We start from the raw sequence: 14488 nt of genomic DNA on the forward strand, positions 1-14488 counted from the left end.
AACAACAACAACAACAACAACAACAACAACAACAACAACAACAACAACAACAACAACAACAACAACAACAACAACAACAACAACAACAACAACAACAACAACAACAACAACAACAACAACAACAACAACAACAACAACAACAACAACAACAACAACAACAACAACAACAACAACAACAACAACAACAACAACAACAACAACAACAACAACAACAACAACAACAACAACAACAACAACAACAACAACAACAACAACAACAACAACAACAACAACAACAACAACAACAACAACAACAACAACAACAACAACAACAACAACAACAACAACAACAACAACAACAACAACAACAACAACAACAACAACAACAACAACAACAACAACAACAACAACAACAACAACAACAACAACAACAACAACAACAACAACAACAACAACAACAACAACAACAACAACAACAACAACAACAACAACAACAACAACAACAACAACAACAACAACAACAACAACAACAACAACAACAACAACAACAACAACAACAACAACAACAACAACAACAACAACAACAACAACAACAACAACAACAACAACAACAACAACAACAACAACAACAACAACAACAACAACAACAACAACAACAACAACAACAACAACAACAACAACAACAACAACAACAACAACAACAACAACAACAACAACAACAACAACAACAACAACAACAACAACAACAACAACAACAACAACAACAACAACAACAACAACAACAACAACAACAACAACAACAACAACAACAACAACAACAACAACAACAACAACAACAACAACAACAACAACAACAACAACAACAACAACAACAACAACAACAACAACAACAACAACAACAACAACAACAACAACAACAACAACAACAACAACAACAACAACAACAACAACAACAACAACAACAACAACAACAACAACAACAACAACAACAACAACAACAACAACAACAACAACAACAACAACAACAACAACAACAACAACAACAACAACAACAACAACAACAACAACAACAACAACAACAACAACAACAACAACAACAACAACAACAACAACAACAACAACAACAACAACAACAACAACAACAACAACAACAACAACAACAACAACAACAACAACAACAACAACAACAACAACAACAACAACAACAACAACAACAACAACAACAACAACAACAACAACAACAACAACAACAACAACAACAACAACAACAACAACAACAACAACAACAACAACAACAACAACAACAACAACAACAACAACAACAACAACAACAACAACAACAACAACAACAACAACAACAACAACAACAACAACAACAACAACAACAACAACAACAACAACAACAACAACAACAACAACAACAACAACAACAACAACAACAACAACAACAACAACAACAACAACAACAACAACAACAACAACAACAACAACAACAACAACAACAACAACAACAACAACAACAACAACAACAACAACAACAACAACAACAACAACAACAACAACAACAACAACAACAACAACAACAACAACAACAACAACAACAACAACAACAACAACAACAACAACAACAACAACAACAACAACAACAACAACAACAACAACAACAACAACAACAACAACAACAACAACAACAACAACAACAACAACAACAACAACAACAACAACAACAACAACAACAACAACAACAACAGCAACAACAACAACAACAACAACAACAACAACAACAACAACAACAACAACAACAACAACAACAACAACAGCAACAGCAACAGCAGCCGCAGTACCTGTTTCTTCTGTCTGAGTCTGTCTTTGTCTCTCTGCTCTCTCTCCAGCTCCTCTAAGTGCACCTGGTGTTCCTTCTCCAACACGGTCTCCGTGTCAGTCCCAATCTCCAAAGACTTGAACTTGGGCAACTCAGGCTAAAATTTAGATAGCTAGAATTTAAAAAAGTGAGAAAAAACTGCAATTAGTTCTCAATCAAGGTTATAACATCGGCTCTCCGCAAAGAATTAAACAGCCCGTACAGCTCGTCAACAAATCGTCCTAACTTAACGTAACTTAAAAAACAGAAAAGTTGCCTGAAATGCTTTTAGACCGTTGGCATGTTTTTTCTCAAGAATTTTCCTCCGACAGTCTTAACAAAATTAAGTTTTCGGTGTTTTAGAAGAACTCGGAGAATCAATTACGACGACAATGTAAAAAATCCAAAACTGAATTTTATGGTAATTTCGATTGAATGGCAGCAAATTTCCAAGCAATCTTAATCTTGTAAAGCAATTTTAGTCTCAAAAAAGAAGAAGGAAACTAATTTGATTTCAAAGACGACGAATCCAACCTATGACGATGATAGATGATAATCAAGATATAATAAATTTTAATCGTGAAATTGTTTTCAAGAAGGAAACAGTTTGTTTATTATTTACAAAATTTATTCCAGAAAATTTTTTGGAAGAACCCCAAAATGGTCATTTAGCTGCCTATTGAGTAGCATAACAATAATAATTTGCATCAACTGACCCGCTTGAACACGTCCAGAATGGGATCGGGCTCCGGAGGGGGAGGGTGAGGGGCAACTGAGCGTCTTCTGGATGACTTGCCTCTCTTCGTGAACTGCGGCATGTTCAGCAGATTGGGAAGCTGAAATAAGTGAGTCTGCAGCTATCTGCTTTCGAATATATTCAAGCAGCTAAAAATCTAGGAGCCCGGTTTTAACTTCATTCTACGGAGATTTAGCGAGCACAGGCTATGTAAGATCATCGTTGGAATTTTCAATTTCAAAATATTATAAACTACCCCCCCCCCTATCTATGGCTACCTAGTAACGAATCTATCCCCCCACCCCTATAATGAAATAATCTAACGGTTAGAGATTAAAGAGATCCCTTAATAATTGTGCTTACCTGATCGGAAATCTCCTCCTGCTCAGCTTCGTTTAGCTGTTGCTGTTGAACTGCACTTTTTCCATCCAGCAGTCTCATGAAAATGTTACTAGCCGTTGATGGGTCTTCATTTGAAGCTGCGCTCTCTCTTTCATAGCCACTATTGACATGCTTTTGCTGTCGTTTCTTCGAAATTGTTTCTTGTTGCATTTTCTTGTCCTGGATTTTTTCTGTAAATAAAAATCGAGCACTTTTTTCGTAATATTACATTATAGTTTTATACATAGTGCATGAAATCTAATTGTTGATTAATTGGACTAATCTAACTGTCAAAAACTTAAGCCATTCAGTTTGGTGTGTACTTTCAACAAAAACGGCAAATGAAAAAACAACAAATGAATCTACAAGGCTCAGCAAAATTTGAAATTTGAACGTTTTTTGTCTATAACAGAAATACAGCTGATGTTGAAGTGCAGTAACTGTTCGGCTAATCGATCACCGGTTAATTGTCCATCTAAGCTTAGTTTGACATGCACACAACTATCAAACCTTTGAGTCTGAGAAAGACTTTTTCGGGACTCTTGGCATACGTCTCTCTATGCCAAACTTGTAGCACGTCCCGCTGGGTATCCACTTTTTTGGCGGACTTGAGACCTTGACGACAATATCGTATATTTATAGCGAATGATATTGCAACGCCCTTGACGCATATTGAACTCGAAACAGAATGATACCGCAATTTCAAAGTTTCAAATCTCAATGATTCATAAATTGCAACCAGGACCAACACAAAAATAACCTGAAGAGCACCTTCCGTGCCAAAAGCACATATTTATAATCCAAAAGCACTCAAAAACGGCGTTTTCTTCTTCAATAAATTGCCAGGGTCATAGAAAAGTTTACCAAATATTGTCATTCTGGGTTTTCAAAGATGAAAATTTTTGTACACGCTACTGTATGCCTTAATGCTCGTGCATAATCAGTATCAAGGGCGGATCTAGGATTTTGTCGGATCTCTTTTTCTGAGTTTTCCCAAGTCACTATAAAGACCCTATTGTAGTCAAATTTTCTGTGCTGCGGGCAAATTTTTTCCAAAAATTGCGTTTTTTCAGCGCGCGCTCGCTCGCCGCTCAATATTAGCATATATTGGCGCCAAAGAGTAGGTTAATTGGACATCCATTTCAACGTAATAATGACAAGACTGCTCATATCAGGGCGAAGCCCTGAATGTTCCGACTGCCTTTTAAGGTTTATGGAGCAGTAATAACATTAAAAAATTAAATGAAATCAAACAAAATGAAAATTTTTTTTTTCTAAAATTTGAATTTTTAAAATAAAAATTATCCCCCCACACGCCATATAAAGTACAACAGGATAGATTTCGCTCCTTGTAACAAATCAATTATGGCAAATGAGCTTCTTTCAACCAATTTGGAACGATTTCTAAGACGGATTAACTCTCCGCTTACGCGTTAATAGCGCGAAATATATCGCGCGTTAATTGTCCCAAATTGGTCAAAATGGCAATCTTTAAACCCCCATTTTTGCAAATTTGAGCTCAGGACAACAATACCTTTCGAATGATATAAAAAAGTTCTGTCAATAATGGCTAGTTAAAAAGTCGAAATTTGTCTGAAGAAAAAAACCCACCCCGAGCACAAATATTCCGTTACTTTCGTATCGAAAGTCGGAACAATAATAATCTAATGAATTGTTTGCAAATTAGATTCCATTCATTGTAAAAAGTACTACATTTACAACCAAACGAAATCTCATTGCGAGAACGCCGTGGAACTATGCAACGTCGGTCGGCCAAAAGTGGATGTCCCAAAATAGTCTCAAAGACGGGACCATTTGGGTGGCCAGGAGGTCGAACTCCCCACGCCCCCTCCCCCTCCCCCCTACAAATCCGCCCCTTGTCAGTAGATATGTTGCCGCAATTTGAGAAAAGTAGGAAGTCTAAAATTAAAACATTTAGCAGCGTCGAGTACTTAGGAGGTGCGATGTTGAACGAAATATTTAGACCCCCGATTAGAAAAGACGCAAAGAAACTCGAGATGAGCAAGTGGGCGTAGGGGATGGATGTTGATGTGGGATACGCGGTGGAAGAGTATTCGGGGGGTTGTCATGAGACTCACGTTTCATCTCTTCGTCCACGGGGTTGTTGCCAGTGCGAATGTCCTCCCAGAATTTGTCCTCGTCCAGCGGATATTTCAATTTTCCCTCTTTCTTTCTCTCTTCACGCAATTGCAGAACCTAATACACTCAGGATTTATGAAAGAATCATCACGTCAAAAGATAAGGATTACTACACTCAACTTTTTACTCACAAAATTAAAAGGTACGACAAACAAACTTCTCGGCCCAATTTTTTAGTCGGAATATCATTTATTTTTCTAGTCAGCAGGTTGAAAAACCAATTGTGCATCAAAAAGGCTAGGTTTTACCGTGCTCAAGGAGTACGTTTAAACAACTAAACTCTAAACTTTGAATAATAATTTTGTGTTATAAGCCCTCAGAAGGTGAATTCAAAATTTCCTAAATTGGAGATCAATCATCGACAGCAGAATTAAAGCTGCTGTGCCACTCTCATGCTGTGTGCCACTCTTAAAGCTGCTGTGCCACTCTCTGACTGTGAGCATTGAGCCATCCGAAGTAGGTTTTACCGTGCTGAACAAGTACGTTAAGACAACTAAACTCTAAACTTTGAATAATAATTTTGTGTTATAGGCCCTCAGAAGGTGAATTCAAAATTTCCTAAATTGGAGATCAATCATCGACAGCAGAATTAAAGCTGCTGTGCCACTCTCATGCTGTGTGCCACTCTTAAAGCTGCTGTGCCACTCTCTGACTGTGAGCATTGAGCCATCCGAAGTAGGTTTTACCGTGCTGAACAAGTACGTTAAGACAACTAAACTCTAAACTTTGAGTATTAATTTTGTGTTATAAGCCCTCAGAAGTTTGGTTAAGTTTGGAGGTAAAATTTGGTTCTGATTTGCTAAAAATCTCAATTTAGAACAAATTTGACGTCCTAAGTTTTCTTTTATTGTTTTAAAAAGTTTCTGAGAGCTGAGTGAATTCAATTTGTTATAAAAATTATGATCTGGGAGGACTTAAGAGTTTCTAGGAAAAATACGGATTGCTTTTGGATTCGGATTTTCTTTGAATTTCGAAAACTCCAACTCTTTTATGCACATTGGCCGATTTGATTTTCTAAACTCAACACGTTTCTGAAAGATTTTTTAGAAATTCTCAACAATATTAACAAAAACACGTTTCGACTGACTCAAATTAGTTTGCCTCAAAAAGTGATAGAATATTTGAAACCAGTACAGTTTTTCTTCGAGAATTTTCCGACTTTTGTACAAACCATCTTTGACAAAATGTGATTATTTTTTGTAAACTTGTGAAAACTGCTGACATGACCGATTTGGGATATCTAATGTGCAATCTATTTTGCCCTTATAAATAGCGGGCAGTGAAATAAATCAATCTTTCCCGAATTGAGGCAATCTTTTAGTTCTTCTAATACATTTCCGCAGCACAAAACATCATATTTTTCCCATTTTTTTTTGTTTTTGCTCACCAAAATTTTTTATCGAACATCTAACTTAAAAAAAGATAGTAGAAACATTCAAGATTTCGCTTTGATACGAGCAGACTTGTTTCAGTTTGTGAAAGCAAAAGAGATAGATAACTAAAAATAAGTTGATAATACATCGGAGACAAGAAGAGATGTGGCTCACGAGCAAAATGGTTGTCCCCGATTTTCTCTCACAACAAATTGATTCTAAAATTTAAAGGACCGATTTGCTCCTGCTGCTGGTTTCGACTTACTTAACAGTTATCGCCCAGTGGGCTGGTAGTGGGAGCGCTTTGCACGCGACGGCGCTCATGCGCCGATGACCACCAGGCGTTTTCATGAACTGCCCGTGTTTTGATATTTCAAGCTTGCAACAAGTGTCAGCTTGCTGTTGACTGTGAGCATTGAGCCATCCCAAGTAGGTTTTACCGCGCTGTACAAGTACGTTAAAACAATTAAACTCTAAACTTTGAATATTAATTTTGTGTTATAAGCCCTCAGAAGGTGAATTCAAAATTTCCTAAAATGGGAGATCAATCTTCGACAGCAGAATTAAAGCTGCTGTGCCTTTCTCATGCTTTAGGAGTCACCAATTGTCATCTTCGGGCTGACGACAGTCGACACAGATGCCACGAGAGGCCAAGATACACACTCAAGAAATAATCCCTGAAAGTACGATCTTGACTTTTTGAAGCTTTTTTTACTCTTATCGATAATGTAGCACATAGTAGCACATTTCGTTGTACCGCAAAGTCTACGTCTTTGAGTTACTTATATAAGATGCTGGCAAGTGTTAGTACAAGTTTTGAGCGACTTAAAAGAATGCTTTATGACTTGCGTTCAAAATTTTTTAAAAAAATTTCATTGGCACATTTTGTTTTCTTAAAATCTAAGTCAATTGGAATAACAACAGTGAGCTATGTGTCTGTAAATTTAATTTCTGAAAATTGAAGAGACTCAAAAACGGCTCATGGCCCGGGTCTGCTTATGTTTTTTTTGCCGCAACAATCGTGAAAACATGCAAAAACCCTAGCCTAAGGAGTTATATGGTTTTGATTAGGAGACTCTTTTGGTTAAATTTGGAGGTAGCATTTGGTTCTGATTTGTTAAAAATTTCAATTAGAACGAATTTGACGTCCTACGTCTTCTTTTATTGTTTTAAAAAGTTTCTGAGAGCTGAGTGAATTCAATTTGGTTTAAAAATTATGATCTGGGAGGACCTAAGAGTTTCTAGGAAAAAATATGGATTGCTTTTGGATTCAGATTTTCTTTAAATTTCGAAAACTCCAACTCTTTTATGCACACTGGCCGAACTGATTTTCCAAACTCCAAACAAGTTTCTGAAAGATCTTTTTACAAATTCTAAACAATATTAGGAAAACACGTTTCGACTGATTCAAATTAGTTTGCTTCAAATCAGCGAGGAGCGATTTTTGAGCTGGGCTAATTCGCCGCCTGCGCTAAGTGTTAATGGAAATAGAGAATGGAATAAATATCTCAGTTTGTAATTATCTCGTTTTTTTTTGCACGCGCTCCCCTCGTAAAATAACTATATTTTAGTACCAAAGTGCTTTTTGAAAAGTTTTTGGGTCGCCAAATTGGAGGTTTTTAAATTGTTCTCAAATAGGTGACTCTTTGGGTCAGCAGGGGTCAAAACTTTTGGGTCAGATTGCGAGGAGCTCCAATTTTTGAAAAAGAGCGATGTCAACCCGACCAACAGAAGTTTCATTTAGTTTTTTTTTTATATGGACGGATACTTCATCTGTCTTATGTTGCAAGGAACTTTACAGAATAGATGAAAGTGCATGAACAGTACATATGTTTCTGTGGCATTGCATTTGTTCAATTTATTCATATGGCTCTAAGATCGATGAAACTGTTTATCGTTCATACTCAATACGCCAGAACACAAAAACGCTTCGCAATACGCTTCGCAAACACTAGCCAGAACACAGAAAAAACAGCTCTATAAAGTGCAAAAAATTGACTATGTCTCTGATTTGATCTGATTTGACCGCCTAGAGACATTGACTCTCACACACTAACCACGCAGCCATGGACGCTTAAAAATTACAATCACTTGACACAAATAAAGCAGAGAACAGATGCTTTGAAATTTTAAATGCTCGGATCGTGATTGTAGCAAGAGTGCCACCAATTAAGTTAACACTTTAAGAGAACACTTTTATTTGCGAGTTAGGTTAGAAAAGAAAAAGGTTCGTACTAATGCACTACGCTGCTGGCTAGTGTAAAAAAATGATAGAATATTTGCAACCAGTGCAGTTTTTTCTTCGAGAATTTTCCGACTTTTGTACAAGCCATCTTTGACAAAATTTCATCAATCATGTGAAAATCAATAATGTTCTGAGCTCATATATTTTTTAAAAATATACCACATGTGATCATTTTTTGTAAATTTGTGAAAACTGCTGACATGGCCGATTTGGGTTATCTAATGTGCAATCTATTTTGCCCTTATAAATAGCGTGCAGTGAAACAAATCAATCTTTCCCGAATTGAGGCAACCTTTTAGGTCTTCTGATACGTTTCCGCAGCACAAAACATCATATTTTTCCCATTTTTTTTTGTTTTTGCTCACCAAAATTTTTTATCGAACATCTAACTTAAAAAAAGATAGTAGAAACATTCAAGATTTCGCTTTGATACGAGCAGACTTGTTTCGGTTTGTGAAAGCAAAAGAGATAGATAACTAAAATTAAGTTGATAATACATCGGGACAAGAAGAGATGTGGCTCACGAGCAAAATGGTCGTCCCCGATTTTCTCTCACAACAAATTGATTCTAAAATTTAAAGGACCGATTTCCTCCTGCTGCTGGTTTCGACTTACTTAACAGTTATCGCCCAGTGGGCTGGTAGTGGGAGCGCTTTGCACGCGACGGCGATCATGCGCCGATGACCGCCAGGCGTTTTCATGAACTGCCCGTGTTTTGATATTTCAAGCTCGCAACACGTGTCAGCTTGTTGTTGACTGTGAGCATTGAGCCATCCTAAGTAATCGAGTTACGAAAGTTGCTGGATTCTCAAAGTAGGACCAAATTTGTCAGTTTTTTCCCAGGACGAAATCTGCAGTGGGACGAAATCTGTTCCCTTGGGGCAAAATATGTCCAAAATTGGAATTATGGAATATCGATTGGCTGATATGAAATTATTTAACATGAGTGGATCTCAATTTTTTTCAAAGGAGTGGATTTCAAAAAATTTTGCAAAATATCGACTTTTAAAAAAGGTATTTCTTTAGCCGGTGAGGAGGTCGCATCTCTTGAAGTCACCCCTGGATATGTGTTAAGAGTGTTTTAGTTAAAGGAGGTTTGGTAATGGATATCACATAATGGGTTGTGCAATGATCTGTTCTGATCACACAGCCTACCTGGTATATTCTAGACTTGGGCACTGTGTGCAGGTAGTCCTTGTCGTGACTCACGTCCACTCTCGTCTTCTTCGGCACCCGACTCCTCCGCTCCTTCTGCTATACAATCAATACTATGTATTATATAATTAGGTGACACTCAATTATGTAACAGGTAATTGTATTTTGCAGCGAGATCAAGAGCGAATCAAGTAATGAACACGAGCACAATAATTGACATCATTCAATTAATAAATTATTGATTGAACTTATAGCTTGTTTTTTTTTGTGTGTGTGTGTGTGTGCGTGTGTGTGTGTGTGTGTGTGATAGCTTTCACGGGAAACAGAAAAGTACCGAATGTTGGATAATTGTCAATAAACTCAAGGAAATAGAGCAACTTGGGATCAAAGTATTTTTTTTAAGCTAGAAACCATTCACGTTTTTTTGCGAAAATTGAAGGACGGATTTGTCTTTCTTTTAGCAAATGACTTTGAAAACTTTGAAGTTCAATTCAAATTCAGTTGCTAAGAAAAGGCGTTAAAACTTTTTAACCTAACGACCTTAATAAGTGTCTTGACTTTCATTTATTGACCTTTTACAATTGAAAATTTAGAGCAGCAGCTTTGTAAAATGTCAGAAAAAATAAACAAGTTTCTGAAACTAACTGTATTTTGAACTGGTTATCCAGACGAAATCAGGTAACGATAAGCTGATGATTCCCAATTTATTGCACTGAAGGCAGGCCGCGTATCAACCGACAGGTGAACAAATTAAATCTAAGTGTGGATCAAAAAATCAAATGTGATATAATTTTATACGCCAGCAGTCTTTGATGATCATATCGTATATTATTTATGGGCTGTTCGTGTAAAATATAGCGATGCCTTTAACAATGTAGAATTTATGACTCTTTTTTATGTAATGTTTTCCCAACTAACGAGCAAAACACAAAAGCAGGTGTTCTCAGCAGATCTTTTTTTTTCTACCAATGATTAATAGCATCAAAACTACTCCAAGGATGTCATATAGGAGGCTTTTGCATTTCCGAGCAAATTTCAAGATAATTCATATTTCAGTGAAAAAGAAATAGTGTTCTTGAATTTTTTTTCAAGCAATCAGTTTTTATGACGCTAAGTAAGTTTATTCCATTTTGGACGTTCACAGGTTTTCACAAATGACTTAATATAAGGAATTAATACTCAATTACTTCAATGCTTATTTTGTGACCTGTTCCAGAATATAATTTTACTATATTGTTTAGAGCTACAACATCCTTTTTATAATCAATCATAATGATTTAGATACTATTTTTTTCGAAGAACGCAAAATTAATCCATTATAATTTATTGCAAAGATCTTTTACACCATTATAATTAATTTAAACTATTATACCATCAAAATTTCATTATTCGTTTAATGTATCAACGTTTCATTTCCTGATATCTTCTATAATTCTCAATTGAAAACATAAATACCAAAAACATTTATTCGCTGAGACTTTGCAATTTTTTTTCTTTGATTTTTCAGTTTCTCCAAAATCCCTATTTGAATATTTGCGAAGTCAAAATAAGGGCAAAATAAATACATAATAAAACAAAATTTACGGTGAACTTGATAATTTGTTGTTCCCTTTATTTGGGCGTGTTCAGTGTTTTTTTTTGTTTTCCCCGCAAAATCAGGTACTACCATCTGAGGGTAGCCAGTGATCCAACATATTAAAAGCCTATCAGTCGTGATTCAAACGACATTTAAAATTTCCAAAAAAACTGTCCCAGTTTCGAAAAAAAACAGGTTCAAATTTTTGATTTTTCGTCTCATTATGAGCGAGAAAAGCGAGCGACAGGGCTTATTTCGTTTTTAGAAAAGTTGCTACGAGTAATCATCAGAATGGTAAAACATGATACATTGAAAACCCTTTCAGCCTTGATTTGAACAATTCGAACGACATCAAAAAATCTTCATAGTGTCGAGAAAAACTGGTTTGTTTTTTTTTTGAGTTGTAGTTTAAAATTCGAACAATTATAGCAAGCAAGCAGAATTTTTATGGAAGGATAGGTCATAGTTGTTTAGTTTTACTTCTGTTTTTTACTTTTAGAAGTTTTTTGGGGCGATCTTAGTTTTTTTTTGTTTTCTTGTCATTTTTGAGAAAATTAATGTCCCATTTGCCTGTTTTCTTTTTGTGATTGTCGGACATGTCTAAGTTCTAGATTTAGCACAGATCTTTTTTTCACATCATGCCTATGAAGCGACACCATATAAATGGTTATAAATACTAGTTTAGAAATGGTTCCAACAGATCAAAAATGCTGTTTTTGGGCAATTTTTGAAAATTTTTAGCCAAAAATAGCGATTTTTTGTCGAGCGCTCCCCTACAAAATTGAAATTGGTATATATTGCCGCCTTGAAAAAATTTAGACTGGTCCACCGAAAATGGACATCATTAAATAACGCCAAAGGGGGATCCTTTTGTTGTGAGGGGATCGAATTCCTGAGCCCCTTCCCCCAAAAAATCCGCTCCTGCTCTCAGTCAAGTTTTTGACTCATCTTCAATTTTGTCTGATTGACTCATCTTCGCTATGTTATTCATTTCCGAGTACAAGTCCTTTAAGACTCTGTTATTTATCACCCCCTTCCTATTGCAAAAGAGGATCTTGTTAATTCCCCCCATAATAATAGGGGGGGATAGTTAACAAGGTACAAAATTCGTATAAGCTTGATCGTTCAATTCTTTCTTTATAGGGGGGAGCGGGAGTTGGAGGGAGAGAGAGAGAGAGAGAGAGAGAGAGAGAGAGAGAGAGCGAGTCTTTATAGGGGGGAGCGGGTGTTGGAGAGAGAGAGAGAGAGAGAGAGAGAGAGATTCGTTTTAAGGTACCATAGGGGGGAATAGTTTACAAACAAGATACGCAAAAGATGATAAATTTGTACGGGATTATCCTCGCAAGGTCGTCAGTTTTAAACATGTGACGCGATGTTATAGCTTTTAGAAGTTTTTTGGGGCAATCTTAGTTTTTTTTGTTTTTCTTTCAATTTGAGAAAATTAATGTCCCATGTGCTTGTTTTGTTTTTGTGATTGTCAGACATGTCTAAATTCTATGTTTAGCACAGATCTTTTTTTCACACTGTTATCCGTACGGATATTATAGCAAAACACCCTTCATGAATGATATAGATTTAGGTGCTAGAACTACCAGTTGGTAAAGATTACATAATATAAACTGAACTGACATTGATTAACATATAGAAGTCTGATGATTAAATAAGTACATTAAACAACAATCGCTGAATCGAAAAGCCTTGGGACCACCGATGCTGTTCAGTACCTTCAACAGAAAACCAAAACTACCACAAAGCCCAAAACAACTAAACAAGTACCCGAAAACGCAGCGGCAACAACAAACAAAACCATCAGGAAAAATGAGCCCTAAGAAAAAACCAAAAATTGACCTGACAAAAATCCAATTTGAATGCGACACTTCCCTTTCACTATCGTCAGATACCGACCAGGACGAAAAAACACCGTCACCAGATAAACCAGCCACAAAATGAATAGACATAAAAGCCACACCCGAACAAAAATCTCCCGAGATACGACGATCATCAAGACAGAGAAAGGGCCCACTGGCCACAAAACTGGGAAACGCTATTCCCATAGCTCAAATCTCAAATGCCTCCGAACCTTGTTTGGTAGCACACGTCGAACTCGCTACAGCCGACGTCAGTTCCCCAGATCAGCCAGCTGAAAACCAACAAGTCGACGCCAATCCGATACCCGACACCGTCCCGTCACAAATTTCCTCCGAGGAACTCATGTGCACAGAAATCCACATGGAAGCGGCAAACCCAGAAAACACAAGATACGAAAGCACAAGCGACAGCACAACGAGAATAAAATTAAGCTCCCGGTACATTCTAGACAAACCTCAAACAACAGAGGAATCCTTCAGCAAGAAATTCGAGAGGCAATGAACATACTTCATTCCATTTCATCGGTTCGGGAATTTTCGATGACATTCCAACGAGAGAAAGAAGACATTACGGAGCAACATGAACAGGTTGGCGCACATACTACGGTACAAGCGGAGAAGAATGCATAAAATGAAAAAGCCACAAAAGCCATTGGAAAAGAAAAGAAAGGACAAGTGAGATATTCACTTAATCAAAAAGAGGGAAATGTTATCCGTACGGATATTATAGCAAAACATCCAAATGAATGATAAAGATTTAGGTGCTAGAACTACCAGTTGGTAATGATTACATATTATAAACTTAACTGACATTGATTAACATATAGAAGTCTGATGATTAAATACCTATTTATACGTAATGACATATGTAGTAGTTCCTATGAGGCACTGTCCCTCAAAAGATTCCAGGTCAGTGTCAGCCAGACTTAAACATAGCAATTTGAATTTAAGTTATCTTTTCTTGTTTTATTCTTATCTTAACAAAAATCTCCACAAATTCATAACGACATAGATTATAGCTCACCTAACGAAGGTATAACACGCACCATGCCCATGAAACGGCACTATTATAGGAAAAAAAAGAAAAACTTATGTATCTTATTAAGAATATGGTCGGAACATTCTGTGCTGCTTGCACAGCAACCGGTTCTCTT

At 36.6% G+C, this 14488-nt stretch overlaps 2 protein-coding genes and 1 non-coding gene across 5 annotated transcripts in view; all 3 read right to left on the reverse strand.

Moving 5' to 3' along the window:
- The window catches only part of LOC134854228 (hypoxanthine-guanine phosphoribosyltransferase-like), a 449675-nt gene that overhangs the window by 129284 nt on the left and 305903 nt on the right, over positions 1-14488 (reverse strand). The window lies entirely within an intron of this gene.
- Positions 1-14488, reverse strand: part of LOC134854051 (uncharacterized protein DDB_G0284459-like) — a 42881-nt gene that overhangs the window by 7892 nt on the left and 20501 nt on the right. For 2 of the 3 annotated variants that reach the window (XM_063870121.1, XM_063870123.1), the window contains exons 3-8: positions 9891-9989; positions 5057-5174; positions 3468-3572; positions 2940-3148; positions 2557-2676; positions 1824-1958 (exon numbers count right to left, since the gene is read on the reverse strand). In XM_063870121.1, the coding sequence (XP_063726191.1) occupies positions 1824-1958; positions 2557-2676; positions 2940-3148; positions 3468-3572; positions 5057-5174; positions 9891-9989 (786 nt within the window). The remainder of the gene's footprint in view (positions 1-1823; positions 1959-2556; positions 2677-2939; positions 3149-3467; positions 3573-5056; positions 5175-9890; positions 9990-14488) is intronic. The other variant, XM_063870122.1, reaches the window with a different exon arrangement.
- On the reverse strand, positions 6994-7183 carry LOC134854931 (small nucleolar RNA U3). Its single transcript, XR_010164441.1, has one exon. It is a non-coding gene; the product is annotated as a small nucleolar RNA U3 (small nucleolar RNA).

Source organism: Symsagittifera roscoffensis, chromosome 9, assembly GCF_963678635.1.
Source record: "Symsagittifera roscoffensis chromosome 9, txSymRosc1.1, whole genome shotgun sequence".
NCBI classification, from domain to species: domain Eukaryota; kingdom Metazoa; phylum Xenacoelomorpha; order Acoela; family Convolutidae; genus Symsagittifera; species Symsagittifera roscoffensis.